Source organism: Typopeltis vanoorti, chromosome 14, assembly GCF_054136105.1.
Source record: "Typopeltis vanoorti isolate ZY-2024b chromosome 14, IOZ_Tvanoo_1.0, whole genome shotgun sequence".
NCBI lineage: Eukaryota > Metazoa > Arthropoda > Arachnida > Uropygi > Thelyphonidae > Typopeltis > Typopeltis vanoorti.
In genome coordinates, this window is record NC_143562.1 from 98,632,731 (window position 1) to 98,651,828 (window position 19,098).

Consider the following 19,098-nt stretch of genomic DNA (forward strand, 5'->3'; position numbering starts at 1 on the left):
CACCTAATAATGGGATCTATGCAGTTATATATTTGATATTGCTAAATTACAAAATGCTGAAGTCTGTAATGAGTTTAAAATAAAGTTAAGAAAAAATATGGCTATTAATTTTAATGGAAGAGAGGATATACGAAATGATGATATGGAAGCTAAATGGAAAAAGGTAAATAAAGTCCTTAATGATACAGCAAACATGGTTTAGGATATGCTAAAAGAAAGAAAGAGGAATCGTTATCGGTGGAAACTTGGAGACTACTGGATGAAAGGAAAAAAATAAAGCTGAAATTATGTGCAAGAAATACTTCCCGAAAGGAAAATGAACTTAAAGATAAATATAAGATTTTAAATTAAAAAAAAAGACTCACTCTCTAGGGGTTACAGGGTCCCCCGAGAGGGGGATCCTGTAACCCCCTAGAGAGCGCATCCCCTGGGTGGCAGATAGGGGAGCCCACCATGTGGGCGTGTGTGTGTGTGTGTGTGTGGTGGTCCGAATATACTGAATAAGGACTCGTGGACCAACAGGGCCATAAGGGGCAATCATCTTGATTGTAAGGGAAGCGGCACTCCCATGGACCCCTAGCTGGATCTATCCTCTCCTTCTACTACTTTGAGGAAGATCCACTTACTTTAATCTTTCCTATAAGGCCTTATCAGCCAACTCTTCTTATTTTATGACCCTTATGCTATTAGAGTACTCGAGGGCTATGGGGTCTTTTCATTTCTGGCTTTACAACTATGCCCTCTCTAAAAACCTTACTATAATTCTTCTATAATCTACTCTTCTCCCCTTCAATATACCCTATTCCTCCTATGGGTTTAAATTCGGAAGAAGGCTAGTTCAGAAGCCTTGAGGTAGCAGCCCTACCACTGAACTATTCCATCGTCAGGCTAGTCCCCTGACATGAAGAACATAATTCTACTAGTAAGCTGACAGAAAAAGATAATTGGATTGAATCTATAGGAAATGACCCTGGAATGGAAAAGGTAAAACAAAAATGGAAACGACAAAATATAATACACATAGCAAACTGGAATGCAAGAGGAATAGCATATAAAGAAATAGAATTAGATCAATTATTAAATGAAAGAAATTTTAAAATAGCAGTAATCACTGAAACAAAAAAGAAATTAAAAGGAACCATGAGAACTGAAAATTTTAATGTGATATACAGTGGAGTTGACAGAGACCAAAGAGCACAAGCAGGAGTCATGATTTGGATTCATAACTCCCTTTCAAAACAGTTAAAACATTATGAATTATGGAATGAAAGAATAATAGAAGCTAGAATAAAAATAGATAGAGGCTATTTAACAATAATTGGTTTATATGCCCCAGAAGAGGGAAGAGAACAGGATAATATTGATTTTTATAATCAGCTACAAAACATATATAATAAAATAAATAAAAAGGATTACGTAATTTTAGCAGGAGACTTAAATGCAAGAATTGGAAACATGAAAATTAATAATAATATAGGAATACATGGAGAACATACTCTAAACAGGAATGGTAAAAAATTGATTGACTTTGTAGTTTATAATAACCTAAAAATAATGAATTCTTTCTATAAACATAAAGACATACATAAATATACTTGGGCAGCAAGAGGATGGAAATCAATATTAGATTACTTTATATTAAATGAAAAGACATCAAAATTCTCACTAGATGTTGGAGTTCACAGAGGATATGAATAAGCAGTGACCACTTCCTTGTTAAAATAAAATTAAGATTACCACCTAAATGGCTACAAGTAACAAGAACAGAAAGAAAAATTGAAACATTTGTTTGTAAAACTAGACTACTGAATGACACAAATGTACAATGGCTATATGAACAAAGAATTAACCAATATCTAGATAAAATAAAACAAAAGGAAGAAATAGAAATAGAATGGCTTAATATAAAAACGATACTAAATGCAACAGCAAATGAAAGCTTAGGAAAGACCAAAAAATTCAATAAAAGGAAAAAACTGAAGATCTGGGATGATACAATGAAAGAAATAATCAAAAAGAAAAAAAGAAGCCTATCACAAATGGTTAAGCAGTAAAAGATTAGAAGATGAAATAGAATATAAAAGAATAAGAGCCATAGCTAAAAGAGAAGTCAGAAAAAGAAATAGAAAATCATGGAACAAATTTGTTTCTAATTTAGAACATGATTTATATAAAATAAGACCCAATGTATATAAAATTTTGAAACACTTAAATGCAGATACCAAAGAAAACATAAAATTAAACACTGAATTGAAATTAGCAGAATTTCTAAATTACTACACAGAATTGTGGACAGACAAATATTTTAAAAAAGACAACTGGCAAACAATTAACGAAAATGAAAAGGAAATGACTAAAGAAGAATTAGAAATCAGCCTGAAAGAAACAAGAAACGGAAAATCACCTGGAGAAGATAAACTAGGTTCCGAACTATATAAATATGTAGGAACAAGATTCAAAGAAAAACTCTTATTATTTTTAAATAAAATTTATTCAACTGGTATCCCCCCCCCCCAATAGAATGGAAAAAAGCAATTGTGATTCCTATTTTTAAAAAAGGTAATAGAGATGACCCTAAAAACTATAGAGGTATCAGTATACTAAATTCCTGTTACAAAATATATAGCAGAATTTTAAATAACAAACTAATGAAATATTCCGAAAACTTTTTTTTAGAAGTACAGAATGGATTTAGAAAAGGACGATCATGTATAGACCCGGCCTTTTGCCTAAAATTAATAATAGAGAAAAGAAGAGAATACAATTTAGAAACACATACTGCATTATTGACTTTGAAAAAGCATTTGACAAAGTTAAAAGAAACATATTATTTAACATATTAAAAGAAAGACAAATACCAAATAATATCCTAAAAGCTATCACAAGTATATATGAAAATAATCAAATACAAATAAGATTAAATCACGAGCTATCATATACGAGAGAGATAAACCAGAGGGTCCGACAGGGATGTTCCCTCTCAGCAACTCTTTTTAATATCTACTTAAATGAAATAATAATAAAATGGAATAAAAATTTACATCAAGGAATTAAACTTTCTCCTACAGTAAACTTAAACACTCTCCTCTTTGCCAACGACCAAATAATAATTACAAATTCTGAAGATAACTTACAGAAAGCTATTTTAGATCTAAATGTGATATCCAAAGATTATGGTACGATAATATCAACAGAAAAATCAAAAACTATGGCCTTTAAAGGACAAGATCTTAGAACAGGTGAATTCATTTAACTACCTAGGATGTATGATCACATATGAAAATGAAAAAGATATAAACATAAAAATTGCAATAAAAATAACAGGTGTAATTAACTCTATATTTAAACCAAACCTAGTTCAGAAACAAACCAGACTAAAAGTATACAATACATTAGCCCTACCAGTCTTAATGTATGGAAGCAAAATCTGGACAATAAAACAAAAAGACAAACAAAGATTAACAACAGCAGAAATGAAGTTTATGAGAAAAACTGCAAAACATGCCCTATTTGATCACAAAAGAAATGAAGAAATTATGAAAGAATTAAACCAAGAACCAGTAATAGAAAAAATTAAAAAATATAAACATAAATGGATGGAACATGTTCAAAGAATGAAAACAGAAAGATTACCAAAACAAGCCTTAAAGTACAAGCCATTATTATTATTATTATTCAGGCCTCCATGGAGTCAAAAGACTCATCATGGGAGGTCCTTCCTAAGAACATAAAGTCTGTCAAGACTCATCGAGGGGAGGTCCCCCCTAAGAAACACAAAGTCTATCATACCACTCTTTAAACTCATTGACCGTTCTCGCTCCCACCACTTCATCAGGCAATGCATTCCACGGTTCAACCACCCTCCACGCAAAGAAACCACTCCTTACCCTCTTGCTTACAGTTTCCTTTCGTAACTTCCAGGGATGGCCTCTTGTCATCACTCCTTCCCGCTGTTCAACCAAGCGAAAGAACTCCCCAGTGTCAACCCTGTAACCACCTCTCAACAGTTTAAAAGTCTCAATCATATCACCTCTCCTTCTTCTATCCACCAAACTCTGCAGTCCATATTCTCTCAGCCGATTCTCATAACTATCCTTGTACAGTCCTGAAACCATCTTTGTCATCCGTCTTTGTATCCTTTCCACAGTTAATTTATCCCCTTCAAATCCTGGGGACCAAATCTGAGAACAATAGTCCAAGTGTGGTCTGATCAGAGACTTATACAACGGAATGATAACCTTCTTATCTCTGCAGGTCAGTGTCCTTCTCATAATTGCAGCAATCCTCTGTTACCTTTACCACCTTTGCAATATGTCCCCTAAACTTCAGGTTTCTATCAATCATCAACCACAGATCTCTTGTCTCCCCTACTTCCTCCAGTATAACTCCTCCCATAGAGTATGCATCATCCCATCGATGTTTCCCAAACCTCAAGACCTTACATTTTGCTGCATTGAACTGACACCAACATTTATTTGCCCATCTATCTAGCTTATTTAAATCCTCTTGCATGGCTACCACATCTGCACTATTACTAATAATCCTTCCCAGCTTCGCATCATCTGCAAACAACTGAATATCCCCTTGCAATCCACTGGCAATGTCATTGATATAAAGGTTAAACAATATAGGTCCTAGTACTGAGCCCTGTGGGACCCCACTTGTAACCCTCTGCCTCCTGGAAACTGCTCCACCATACACAACTCTCTGATTCCTATCAGACAGCCAATCCTGAATCCAGTTGACCAATCTGACATCCAGACCCATGTGCTGCAACATAAATATCAGCTTATCATGAGACACCCTATCAAATGCCTTCGCTAAGTCTAAGAAAATTGCAGTATATGCCTTTCCCTCATCTAATGTTCTTATAACTTTATTATAAAAGGCTAGCATATTGCTAAAACAAGAGTGCCCTTTCACAAATCCATGTTGACTCTCACAGATAACATTACCCTCATCTGCCCAATGCTGTATACGGTCCCTCACTACTTTCTCCAAGATCTTAACAACTACTGATGACACACAGACTGACCTATAATTAGACACTTCCAGTCTGTTACCACCCTTATGCAATGGCACTATCTTACCTTCCTTCCTTCCATTCCCTGGGCACCTTTGCCAAAGCCAGACTTTCATTGAAAGGCCAGGTTAAAGGCACTGTCAGTTCCCTAGCACATTCTCTCAAAACTCGGGGTGAAATACCATCCAGTTCCACAGCTTTACTGACATCCAGAGTACTCAGTATCTGAAACACACTCTACTCCTGTACTTCTAAACCTTGAACCTGCTCTATCCCTGTAGCATTAAAACTGACTCCTCTAGGATGAAATACTCGAATAAAGTGTTCATTGAACAATTGCACTATGTCCTCTGCATCAGTCACTCTTTTCCCATGTTTATCCCACAATATCATTCTTCCACAGTCATTTCTCCTCCTACTGGCCACATAGCTAAAAAATTCCCCAGGATTTTCTTTGGATCTTAGGGCCAATCTCCTCTCATATTCCAGTTTCGCTTTCCTTACCACACTAGTCACTCTTCTGGCCTGAGTCTTATATTCTTCATGTACCTGCCCTTCACTCCCTCTCCTTATATCTCTTCCATAACCTCTTTTTCACCTGCAGTTCCTGTTTGATATTTTTTCTCATACACTTTACATCAAATCGTGTCTTCTTCTTTACTTGTGGAATACAGCTTATTATTGCTGCTAACAAATATTCCTTCACAATTTCCAAAGCATTAATGATATCGCCCTTCCAATTCCTCCCTCAATGAAACTGCCCCAAGTTGATATCTAAGACTATTATAATTACCCACCTTATAAATCCATATACATTCCCTTCTCTTTGATACTCCTGCATGTCTATTTATCTTCCAAGTCAAAACCGCATGGTCACTATCTCCAGCTGGGGGAAGAGATGCCATCTCAGTTATAATCAGCTTTTCTGATGCTATGAACCAAATCCAAAACTCTTGAACCTCTTGTTCCCTCTGTTACATGTTGCCTAAGACATTTGTCCCTCAAAAATTCTAGAAATCCCATTCCCCTATTGCTACATGCATCTTCCTCTCTCCAATTTATACTACTGTAGTTAAAATCTCCCATAACAATCATTCTTCTTGCACTTGCCAAACTTAGCTGTCTAAACATCTCCTGGTCCCCATCCTCTGTGCTCCTGGGTCTGTAGCAACACCCCACTAAATATCCTGTCTTGCTTACCTCTACCTTACACCATACACTCTCAAAATAATTTGTCTCACTTCCTTCCAAAGCCTCCACTCTTAGAGGACATAGGCCATCACTTATCATAAGCAGTACTCCACCACCACGCTTTCCCCTCCTATCCACGAAAAATGCTATACCCAGCGACTTCTATTCCTGTTGTTATATCCCCTTCTGTCAACCATGTCTCAGTTATCGCAATAATTTTTGGCCAGGCTGATGCTATCTGCGCCACCAATTCCTCTCCCTTATTCCGGATACTCCTGGCATTAGCATAAAGCATATAAATGCCATTGTTTCTATACCCAGCTTTTATCCCTTCTAGACTCCACTGGGCTCAGTGTTACTTGACATCGTCTCCCTTCTCCCAAGTATCCATTCCCACAAGAGGCCACCCCTGCTATCATCCTCCCTGGGACACACTGACTCGTTCAGAACAGCAATCTCTCCAGATGCCTACGTCCTTCCTCATTCAAATGTAAACGGTCTCTCGCATACAATTCCTCTCTTTCCTGAAACGCACTCCTAGCATCCACATATACCAGTCCTCTCTTGTCACACATTCTTGCTATTATGCCATTCAATATCACCGCTCTTCTGCTCAGCTCATCATTATCATACCTAGGCAACACGCACACTATTTTTCCTCTCTCTTTCTTCTTCCGTACAGTCTCAAGAAAAGAAAAAGAAAACCAGGACGTCCTCTTAAACAATTCAACGATGACTTCTAAGGCCCGGAACAGGCCATGCTAGGCCTAAATCCTTGATAATGTGCATGATGATGATGATGAAATTAAAAAAAAAGTTAAGAGAAGCGTTAGAAAAGATAAATGGCAATGGTTTGAAGAACTGGCATCGAAAGCCCGACAAGCTGCAGACAAGCATAACAGTAGAGAGTTGCATTATTATAAAAAGAGAAGCCATGCAAAAGAATGTCCCATTGAAGGATTTCAATGGAAAAATTCTAGTGTCAACAGAAGAACAATAACTGGAAAGGTGGAGACAACGTTTTAGTCAAATCTTGATCAATAGCAGTGATAGAATACAAACAGAAGTAAAAAAGTGAGTAGATGAATTAAAATTTGATATCTGCACACCATTTAGATTGGAGATAAAAAAAAAAAAAAGACTATTAAAGAAATGAAAAATGGAAAAAACTGCAGGACATGATGGTATCATGGCGGAGGTTCTAAAATCTGACACCACAACAATCACAGATATGCTCTGCCCAACTTTCCAAGATATATGGGGGAAAGAGACATTCCCTAGGAATTGGAATATAGGAATAATAATAAAAATACCAAAGAAAGGAGATTTAGGAAATTGTAATAATTGGAGGGACATAAACCTGCTATGTGTCATTAACAAAATTTTCTTCAAAATTATTCTTTTAAGAATCTTTAATATTTTAGATGAGGGCACGAGAAGAGAGCAGTCTGAATGCCAGTAGATCATCTATAGACCACATTAACACCTTAAGAATAATAATCAAACAGTCGGGTGAATTTAATTCTCCTTTATATTCGCTATTTGTGGATTATGAAAAGGCCCTCGATTCCATTGCTAGAGATTCTGTCTGGAATTTACTTCAAAACAAAGGAATCCCACAGAAGATAATAAACCTCATACAGGAAGGATATAACAAATTCCAGTGCTAGGTGCTGCATGATGGATTTTTGTCACAGCCCTTTCAAACTGTGTTAGGAATGTGACAAGGATGTCTGCTATCTCCCTTATTATTCATACTGGAGCTAGCTCATGCTCTAAAACAGACAGCAATGAAACCATGCCAAAGGAATATCATGGAAAATAAATATAACTTTGGATGATCTAGCATTCTTCAACCTTTTTACACCTCGGACCAGGAAAAATAGGTGAAATATTTTGCGGACCAGCTGATGGTTAAGACAGAAACATAAGCCAATGTAGATAGTATTTTATTTACTAAATCCAGTGTTATAAACTCAATTTTTAGCTAGTGCGACATATGCTGCTGCTTAGAGGTTAGAAAATTTGATATATGGCTGGAGCATGTTTCTGAGAGACGAAGCGCTGCAGTAACATCCATTTGATTTCTCTGTTTGATTTTTATTACTGACATGGCTGAAAACGTCTTTTCACACAAATAAGAAGTCGAAAAAACGACCAACAATTTGATAGCTTTATAACAGATGGATATTCTTTTTTAAGTGATATCCAAAATTGAGAGAATGATTGCATTTTATGTCTGGACACCAGAGTGACATCAGAAGACAACTAAGATCAGGTTTTCTTTTTCACAAGGATCAACTGCACATGATTTTATATCTTCCAAGAAGGGATTATTAATCCAGGTTTCCTTTATGAGGATTCTCATTTTCAGGGAAATAATTATTAAAGTTTTCAGCTAATGTCCTTAAATGTTGACTTATTATGTTGATTATGACTTTCTTGTTGACATCAGCAGCAATCAAAAATTCTCCCAGAAGTGGAAACATTTCTGTATCTTCCTCTTGTACCTGACTATCCCAAAGAGCCAGCTTCTTTTTGAACACATCCATTTTATTACTTAGTGTAAAAATATTTGTATAAGACCCCTGAAGAAAAATATTAAGTTCGTTAAGAAGCTAAATATGTCCACCATATACACAAGCTTAGTCATCCATTCCTCATTCAACAAAGGCTCTATTAGGTCAGATTTTCGCTCTCGCAGAAACTGCTTTACTTCTTCCCTTAGTGCGAAAAAGCGTGTAATAACCCTTCCTCTTGATAACCACCTCACTTCTGCATGGAGAAGGAGATGTTGGTGGCATGAGTCCATACTCTCACACAGTCGAGCTATGAACAGCCTGGAGTTCATAGCTCGACTACAAATTTTATTAATGATCTTCACCGCGTCATTCATCACAGTGTTTAGTTCGGTAGAAAGCTTCTTTGCAGCTAGGTGCTCCTGGTGGATCATACAGTGAGTGGACAAAACTTCTGGGTGTGCGACTTCCTTTTTTTCGCAACTACTCCTGAGCGACATCCAGTCATGCTCACAGCACCGTCCATACACACTCCTATGTGTTTGCTCCAGTCTAAGTCCTGCATGTGAAAATACCTGTCAAGAGCATTAAATATCTCTGAACTAGTGGTCCATCCAGGTAAGTCAAGGCAACAAAGTGGTTCTTCCGTTAAGTCTTTATCTTCACTATACCTCACGAAGCAAAGTAGGATAGCATGGTTGCTCATGTCATTTGATTCATCAAGTTGAATCGCAAAACATCTCGATTTCTTTATCCCCTCTACAACTTGCTTTTAAATATCGGTGGCCATATCAATAATTCTCCTCTGAATGGTGGTATCCAAAAGCAATATAGCCTCCAGTTTTTTAGTGGCTTGAGGACCCAAAATTTCTCGTACAACATCTAAGATGCAAGGCTTTACTAACTCCTCACCAATAGTAAATGTTTTTTTCATTTTAGCTATTCGAAAGCAACTAAATAAGATGCTCGAAGCAGTGACTTGTTACTAGTCATTGTCATTTTCATTTCACTTTTCTGACTTTTCATCTGGTCACGTAATCTTTGAAAAAAGTCCAGTGGCTTATTAATAAAATCTCTATGCTTTGAATTCAAATGACAAGCAAGTTTGGAAGGTTTCATAGTGTCATTTGACAGCATTTTGGAACATACTACACACAAAGGCCGTGCCGATAGTTCACTGCCATGGGCTACAATGAAACCAAGATTTAAATAGTCCTCGAATCACCTAACAAAGTTTCCTTTTCTTTTTTTGGTTTGTATTGCACATTCTAAAGTATCAACATATTTCTTTTTCTTTGTTTCTTCTAAACTTGAAGCACTAGTACTTGGCATACTTTTGCTACCATCACTACTTTTCTCCTGAATATTGTCCTTGCCTCTACTAAAGAAGGTTAAAAGGTTTTGCTGTTTGACTTTTTTTTGTCTCCATGTTGTAAGGTTTCAAATTTTACGAAAGAAATAACTTGTTTTCTGAAATATCACAACACAATATTAGAAAACAATACCGACGAGCATGATAAAATAAGAATTTTTGCGACATGTCGTTGACAGGCGAGCTAACGCAATACTGGCATTCGATGGGCGTGCACTTCGCCTATACTTTGGGCACTATTGTTGCCAGCAGCATCCCATTTGCCCTGAAACAACGTAGCGCCCGAATCATATGGCCGCTACATGATTTGGGAAAATTTTTGGCAGACCAGCACTGGTCCACGGACCACAGGTTGAAGAACAAGGATCTAGACTGTGCAGATGATGTATATCTAATTGTTCACATGCATGCAGATATCCAAAATAAACCAACCGCATACTAGAAGAATCACTGAAAGTTCATTTGAAAATAAATACAAACAAAACAAATGAAATGAGAATCACTGTGAACAACAAGGCACCAAGTACGATTGAAAATGGAAAAATCAAAACTGCTTCACAATTTACATTTCTCAGCAATGGTTTATCTACAGATGGAGAAGCAACTAAAGATGTTGATATAAGGATTCAAAAGGCAAGAAGTACATATGCTAAACAACTTAGTAGAGAAAATGAAAATATTCACACAGATATAAAATTTAAAATGTTTAATTCATGTATTAAATCGGTTCTTTTATATGGACAAAATTCATAAACCAATGTCTGCAGAGCATATTTCAAATTTGGTGGCCACAGATTATTACTAATGAAGACCTCTGGAAAAGAATGAATCAGCAAAAAAATCAACCCTGAAATCAGAAAATGAAAATTTAGATGCACTTAGGAATGATCATGAAGAAATCTGTCATGCAACCCAAATGGAATCCACAAGGAAAGAGAAAGCCTGGCCATACAAAAAATGCATAGAGGAGATTGACTTGAATGGAATATGAGAAGAGTTTTGCTGAACTAAGACCAAAAGCAAGGATAAGGAACCAATGGAAAGCATTGGTTCCTTATCCAGAAAACAGATCTAGGAAAGAAGAAGATAGTAACCAGTGAAAGAAAGATGGTAGTGGTTTTCTCTTTGTCTTTACAAGAGTTAAATTTTGATTTTAGTAATTTCTTGAAATGTGAGGTGTGTTATATGTATTCGTTAGATTATGTCGATAAATTATGGATATTTAAGGCGGATGGAAAGAGGGTGTGTGTGAAGTGTGATCTGAATTCAGACTTGATAGGCAATAATGTATTGGTAATTGAAGGTGATAGTAGCAAGAATGCCATGAGAAGGATGAGTGCTCATCTCATAGCAAACACAGAGACAATATAAAAGAATATTGAAATAGTAGTAAAAAAGTGAACAAATGATCTGTTAAAACGAAACAATCAATGGTAGTAAGAAAGATGAAAGCAATATGAACGTAACGGAAATTGAAAAACAGAATGCAATTAATGGTAAAGTGGCGAGTAGCATTGAGTAAACAAGCGTGCGACTGGTGATAAAATAGATAGGGTGAATGATAGCAAAAAAAAATTACATAAATGAGTTAAATGTGAGTTTAAAGTTTAAATACAAGTAGGGAAAATGGCATCATAACTGACATGGCAGTTGAATATTGTGCATCTTAGAAATGACAGTGCGGGAAAAAGTTCGATAGATTATAAAGTGGGTGATAATTTATATGACATTAAACAATAGAATGAAATTAATGATAAAGTGGGAAATAATGACATGAAAAACAGAGATCAAAGATGAAAGCAATATGAATGTAGTGGAAATTGAAAAACAGAATGCAATTAATGGTAAGTGCAGTGCACTTATGGAGTGCAGTTAGCTGTAAAGTGGTGAGTGGGATTAACAGTGAACAAGTGTGTGGGTGACTGACTATAAAATAGCAAGAGTGAAGGATAGCTAAAAAAAGATACAAGATTTGAAAGCTGAGTTGGGGAAGATGAGATGGATGTGGAGCGAAATAAAGAGAACTGTACATATCCAAGAGTGAAGAAGGCAAAAACAGTGATGTCAGTATGAAAATGATAGTGAGTGGCATTGTATGGCAATTCATTTATTAGAGGTGTGGTAAACGAGAAGATGCACAAGGTTTGTTTTCCTGAAGGTGAAACAAATAGAGTGATTGTGGGGTTGGATATGAGGACTAAGTGAGCAGAGTAGTTGGTAGTGGTACTAGAGACAAATAACTTGACTGGGAATAAGGAGAACATAAGGATATGAGGAGGTTGTTGAGAAGGATAAAAGATAATCATGTGGAAAGGCTTATGTGTTCATCACACATGTTGATTGGATTTTAATGGTATAGGTGTGAACACAGATTGATAATTATTATTATTATTATTAGTCACCTCCAGGGAGTCCAAAGACTCATCGAGAGAGGGCACCTACTCTACATCTCTCCATCTCCGTAATCATCTACACCAGCGCAGTGGCATATTTAGGTATTTCCTGCCCCTAAGCCCACAGAAAGTGTCCCTCCCCCTCATTTTTAATGAACGTTGATTTACATGCATGACCTATTTATATCGTAAATTCGTAATATAAATATAATTACAAAAATGAGAGCCCGGAAATTTCCGCCGTCCCTCAAAATTTGCCACTCTAGGCCCGTGCCTATACGGCCTATACCTAAATACACCACTGCACAAGCGCCATCTATTACCACCACCACTAGTATTTCCACAGACGATCACGAACATCCATGCCCATGGCGGGATTCGAACCCGCAGCCTTTTGGCTGGAGAGCAGATATGCTAACCACTCGGCCAGCCAGGCTGGCCGAGTGGTTATCGTATTCACTAATGACTTGACTTAATAAGAAAATAATTATTTATTAACTTAAATGCTAATATTTTGCTGGTATTATATCCAGCATCTTCAGAGCACACAAACAAAGTTTGTTACAGTAGAGAGACAACCACAATCCGGTGTAACAGTGGGACTAGTATGAGTAATCGTAGTGTGCAACACAAAGACTAAAGTCCTAATTAGGTGCCATCTAAGTTTAAAAAAAAAAAAAAAAAAACAGATATTAATTTGGTCTTAGGATGACTGTCTCCCAAATCTTTGGTAGATTTATGTATTCTATACTCCGAACCTCAACAAGTATGGCTTTATAAATCTACCAAAGATTTGAGAGTCAGTCATTCTAAAACCAAATTAATATCTGTTTTTTTTTGTTTTTTTTTTTACTTGAACTTAGTTGGCACCTAATTAGGACTTTAGTCTTTGTGTTGCACACTACAATTACTCATACTAGTCCCACTGTTTCACCGGATTGCGGTTGTCTCACTACTGTAACAAACTTTGTTTGTGTGCTCTGAAGATGCTGGATATAATACTAGTGAAATATTAGCATTTAAGTTAATAAATAGTTATTTTCTTATCAATCTGTGTTCTTATCTATACCGTTAAAATCCAGTCAACAGGATAAAAGATAATAGTGTGAGAGGAAAGGTAGTTAGTGTGTTGCCCAGATATGGCAGTAATGAGATGAGGCCGAGAGCAAAGATTATGAATGATATGTTAGTGAAAATGTGTGAGGAAAAAGGAGTGCAGTTTGCTAAAGTGTGGAATGAGTTTGAAGGACAAATTGAACTCTATAAGAATGATGAACTACATTTGAAAGGTTTTGGTGTGTCATCTGGAGAGACTGCTGCTGGATGGAAGAGGGTGCAGAGAATGAATCTTAACAAGTAAGAAACAATGTGAAAAAGCAAGAGAGTAAGGAAGGAGAGATTAAAGTGGTGCTTATGATTGAACTGGGTAGCATGAGTATAGAAAATGAGAGAATAAATGTGCAAGACAAACAGGATAATGGAGTGACTCAGGATGGACTGGGGAAAATAGCGTGTGGAAGATTGATGCTCCAAAAGGATGTGAGTGCGCACAAGGATGTAGGGAGAAAAAGTTGGATTTGAAGATGGTTCTGGGATGAGTAAGGAGAAAAAGACATTGCCAAGGAAAGTATGGAGAAGTCACATCTAATAAGTGGTATCAGAGAAACTTGTTATAGATCTCCAGGAATGAGCCGTTATGTTTGTATATATGAATGCTAGAAGTATCAGAAACAAGGGAAATTAAATAGTTATGATTGAGTCTGTTCAGCCAAAAATTGTTGAAATAAGTGAGGCATGGTTGGATGAGAATGACATCCTCACAAGAATAGAGATGGAAGGATATGATGTATTTGGGGGAAATAGAAAGGGCAAAAATGGAGATAAAGTGCTATTGATGATAGAAAAAGAGTTATAACCATACAAGGTAGAAATGCAAGAGGGGGGGATGGGGGATAGTGCAATTGTTTTGAGGCAGCGTAGTCTGATATAGAGGAAAATAGAATGGAATACTTAGTCGGATGTTGCTATAGACCTGCTAATGTGGATGGGTAGTGACCATGAAATGTATAATCAAATTACCCAAGCAAAAAAGAAAAGGGTGATCATTATGGATGATTTTAATTATGGCAATATAGACTGCAATGATGAGATAGCAACCTGAATGAAATAAAGAAAATGAGATCTCAGACAGTATGTAAAAGATGGCACATGAAGACTGAGGGTCTTGGATTTGATCATCTCATCAGAGGGTGTTATTATAAATCAGGTGTCAAATCACCCTCCAGTTGGTGAGCGTGACCATGAGGTAATTACCTGGGTGGTTGCCAGCAGTGTGAGTACTTTTGTGAAGAAAGGGTATATGTTGAACTACAAGGCTGGTGATTATGAGAAGCTCAGAAGACAGCTTACACCTGTAGCATGAAATGAGGAGTTGGATGGAAAGGAGATCAATGCTGCTTGAGTGATATTCAAGAACTATCTAGGAGAAGCGATGTCTAAATGTATTTCAAGCATAAGAAAGTTAAATAAGGTAGGTGTGAAATGGATGAATGAATGAAGTGATTAAGCATGCAATGCAGAGGAGAAGAGGCATTAGGAGGTAACATAAGATGAGTGGTAATATCAGTTCCATGAAGAGTGAGAAGCAGGTTTTTTGCATGTTGATTGTGAATGATTGGAATGCCTTGCCTGAGAGTGTGGTGTCTGCAGAGAATTTGAGTGTGTTTAAGGTACAGTATGATGAGCTGTGTGTATGACAAAAGGACGTCCTAGATGAGTCTTTGACTCCATGGGGTCTTGGGATAATAATAATAACAAAGATCAGGCAAGAAGGGTAACTCAGTTGTTAAGGGCAACAAAATGTATTATGAGCAGCAGTTAGCTAATGAAGTCAAAAACTCCTGGGAGTTCTTTCAGGAAAAAAAAGAATGATTATGGAAGGATGATAATGATTTGTGAAAACGGTATAAGAACAACTGCAACAAAGGATATAGTTGATATATTTAGTGAGCAGTTCATAAAGTGCTTTCATTTTTGTGTGTGTGACATCATCAAGAGTTTGAGAGCAGTGGATGATGATGATGAGGAGAGATTGACTGTAAGTGAGCAAAAGATATATGGAGAATCAAGCAAACTTGATGTTAATAAGGCTGATATATTCGTTTAATGTGAGTGCCATTTCATAATGGAGATGACAGAACTCAGGTATCAAATTATAAACCTATCTGTGTGTCAATTGTTATGGTTAAAGTGTTGGAGAGGCTGGTGAGAAACAGGATCCAGAATTAGGTTGACATTAGTGGTATTATCTTTGATGGACAGCATGGACTTGCTAAAGTGAGATCATGTTTTACTAATCTACTTATTACAATAAGGTGATGACTCATTACTCACTGCTGTTTATTCATTGGATATAGTTGATATATTTAGTGAGCAGTTCATAAAGGGCTTTCATTTTTGTGGACAAAGGACATGGATACACAGTGGTATACTTAGATTTTGCAAAGCCATTTGATAGATTACTGCATGATAAGTTCCTAGCAAACTATAGAGATGGGGTTGGATATTTGACTAGTGCATTGGATTGGAGATTGGCTATCTGATAGATATCAGCAAGTTGTGTATGAGAAGCAATATACCAGAAGAGAAAATTCACTGGTGGTGTGCCTCAGGGGTCTGTTTTAGGGTCATTGCTGTTTAACATGTATATTAATGATATTGGGGAAGATTTGGATAGGGATATTCAGTTGTTTGCAGATTATGAAGTTGGAATGAATTATGAGGAGTAGAGCACATGAGATGTTCTGCCCTTACAAGAAGACTTGAATAAATTGAATGAATATGCATGGGAGTGGGGATGCCAGTTTGATGTTGTGAAATTAACATTTTAAAATTTGGGAAAGAAAGATGGAATGTAGAATTTATGCTTGGTGGGGATATATTGTTGGAGGTGGAGGAAATAAGAGATCTTGGGATGATGGTGGATATGGATCTAAAATTTAGAGGACACATTGCCAAAAGTGTGAGGACAACACATCGAGTTCTGGTAATGATGCAGAGGACACTGACTTATAGAAGTAAGGTGATTCTGGTTCCTTTGTATAAGATTCTGATTTGGCCACATATGAACTACTGTGCACAGATTGGGTTGTCTTTTTTTCAAAGCGATCAAAAGATGTTGAAAATGGCTCAGAGGCAATTGACTAAAGTAGTTTTTGATCTCTGGAATGTTGGATATGAAGAAGGGTTTAGAGGATGCAATTTACTGTCTAGTGGACAGGAGGAAGAGGGGTGATGTGATAGGGATGTACAAGCTGGTAAGGGATTGCTATGTTGCAGTGGTTTTCATAAAATGATGGGGATCGAGGAAGAACAAGAGGTCATCCCTGGAAGCTGTACATAAGGAGAATGTGATCAAGGGAATGAAGCATGTTCATTGCTTGGAAAGTTGTGAATGATTAGAATGCAATGCCTGAGAGTTTGATGTGATCAATAATCAGCTGTATGTATGACAAAGCGACCTCCTAGATGAGACTTTGACACTATGGGATTTTATGATAATGACAATAATAATATACAAATTATTGTGATTAAGTCCTAGAGTATCAATTTAAACATGCAATCAGAAGAATCAAGATTTGGATGATGTAATGTTTCACAAATTTCCAGGAAGAGACAGTCAAACACTGTGGATAATGTCATTGACATCAGCGGTAAGGCCAGATTTATCTGATTCCAGGTACTTTATGTAATGTTGATATCCCTGGATTCTAATTTCACGAAACCAGCCTGTCTGTCCAAAATAACATGATTGACAGGTGGTATCAGCGAGTTGTGTATGGGGGAACAATATCCCAGAAGAGGAAAGCCACTCATGGTTTCCCTCATGGGTCTGTTTTGGGGTCATTGCTGTTTAACCTGTATATTCACCTGAATATGCACTGGGCATGGATAAGGAACGTAGTTTATCTTTAGAGAGTAGAAAATGACAGCTCTTGGAATGGTTTGTAGATAATACATAGATTAAACTTCTAAAGAATTTGTGTGCTATTTATTCTGATTTTCCTTTAAGATGGGGAAATGGCCACCCTTTTAACATCTGTTGCAGTCTATTTGAGTGACAGTATTTGTTGCAGATTCTTTGAATAGAGGCTTAGTCATATTCATCAGCAAGAGTAGTGAGTTTTATTTTGTTTATTTCTTCTAATAATAAAGATTCGGTAGAACTGATGGATTGGATGCAATTGTGAGGACTTTGATACTGCTTTCTTCTGCAACAGGTAATATGAGGATAGATGAATGTATCTATTAGTAAAGTAAGGTTTCCAACAGAAAAAAAATTGACTTTTGTCTGTAGAGGTACATGTTATTAAATTATCCATGAAGGACAGGCTGTTGTCTGAGTCATCGGTGTTAAACAAAAAATAACATTTTATTTAATATTAATTCCAAATTAGCAGAAAATTATTATTGTAGAATTAAAATTTCCTTTATTTCTTTTAATTTTTTTAATCCATTTAATTTCAGCTTAGTCGAAACAAAGACCTAGATTTGAAGCGACATGAGATAAATGAAAATCAAGTCAACTTTTATTTTAGCAAGGTAAGCTTATAAATAGAAAAATATGACAAAGCAAAGATAATCATAGCACAATTATGTTGTCATAGAAGTAACATACTGTATATACAAAAAGAGAGAGAAGTAAACAATTATTGTAGGCTAAATTTTATTTGTTATTTTGTAATGTTTAATGCATTTGATTGTAGGATGTTAGATTTTTTTTTTTTTTTTAGGTTCTACATGCATAAACTTAATATATTATACTAGTGTCATTTGGGACTATTTAGAGTATATCATCATCATCAATTTCCTGATATGTACTCACAAAGGATGTTCAGGTTACTATGACAGCAATACATGATTCAGTTTACATTATTAATCTATCAACAATTTTTCTCCAAACAATGTATTACTCGTGAGCACTCCAATATTGTCATATCTAACATTTCGTGCTTCTAAGGCACTTCAGACCTAATCAATCCACCTAGACCTTGGTCTTCCTCTGGGTCTCTTTCCTGCCATCTTGACATCAAACACCTGTTTTATTAACCTTTCTTCACCCATTCTCTGTAAGTGGCCATACCACCTTAGATTAGCTTTGCTGACACATTATTGAATGCTAACAATGTCAAGTTCCTTTGTAATATCTTCATTTTTAATATGATTCTGCTATGATGATGTATGTGTTTAGTACATCATCATCCATAATTCAAAGAGCTGATTCTAATGCTAATTAAAAGAATGCTAAATTCGTGCCTTAGAAGCATGAAATGTTAACTTTAATGCTACTTTCTTTCATAATGAGCATCCTTGTTCTACCCCTGATTTTACATCAAACCATCTTCCTATATTTCCTTCAATTCTAACTGCTGACTGACAACTTAAATATAGACAATGTATTGCTCTGCATAAGAACAAAACCAGAAAAGCCTTCCTGAAAATAAAAATACTTAATGGATAAGCAAAACATGTGCAGGCTAATAACATCAAGGACAAAGATGGGAACATAATCATTGATAAGGAAAAGATAAATGGAAGATG

The 19,098-nt window shown here is 36.3% G+C and overlaps 1 protein-coding gene across 2 annotated transcripts in view; it reads left to right on the forward strand.

Moving 5' to 3' along the window:
• The window catches only part of LOC150099795 (alpha-2-macroglobulin-like protein 1), a 1,007,775-nt gene that overhangs the window by 869,614 nt on the left and 119,063 nt on the right, over positions 1–19,098 (forward strand). For both annotated transcript variants that reach the window (XM_090403789.1, XM_090403790.1), the window contains exon 30: positions 18,025–18,099. In XM_090403789.1, the coding sequence (XP_090259915.1) occupies positions 18,025–18,099 (75 nt within the window). The remainder of the gene's footprint in view (positions 1–18,024; positions 18,100–19,098) is intronic.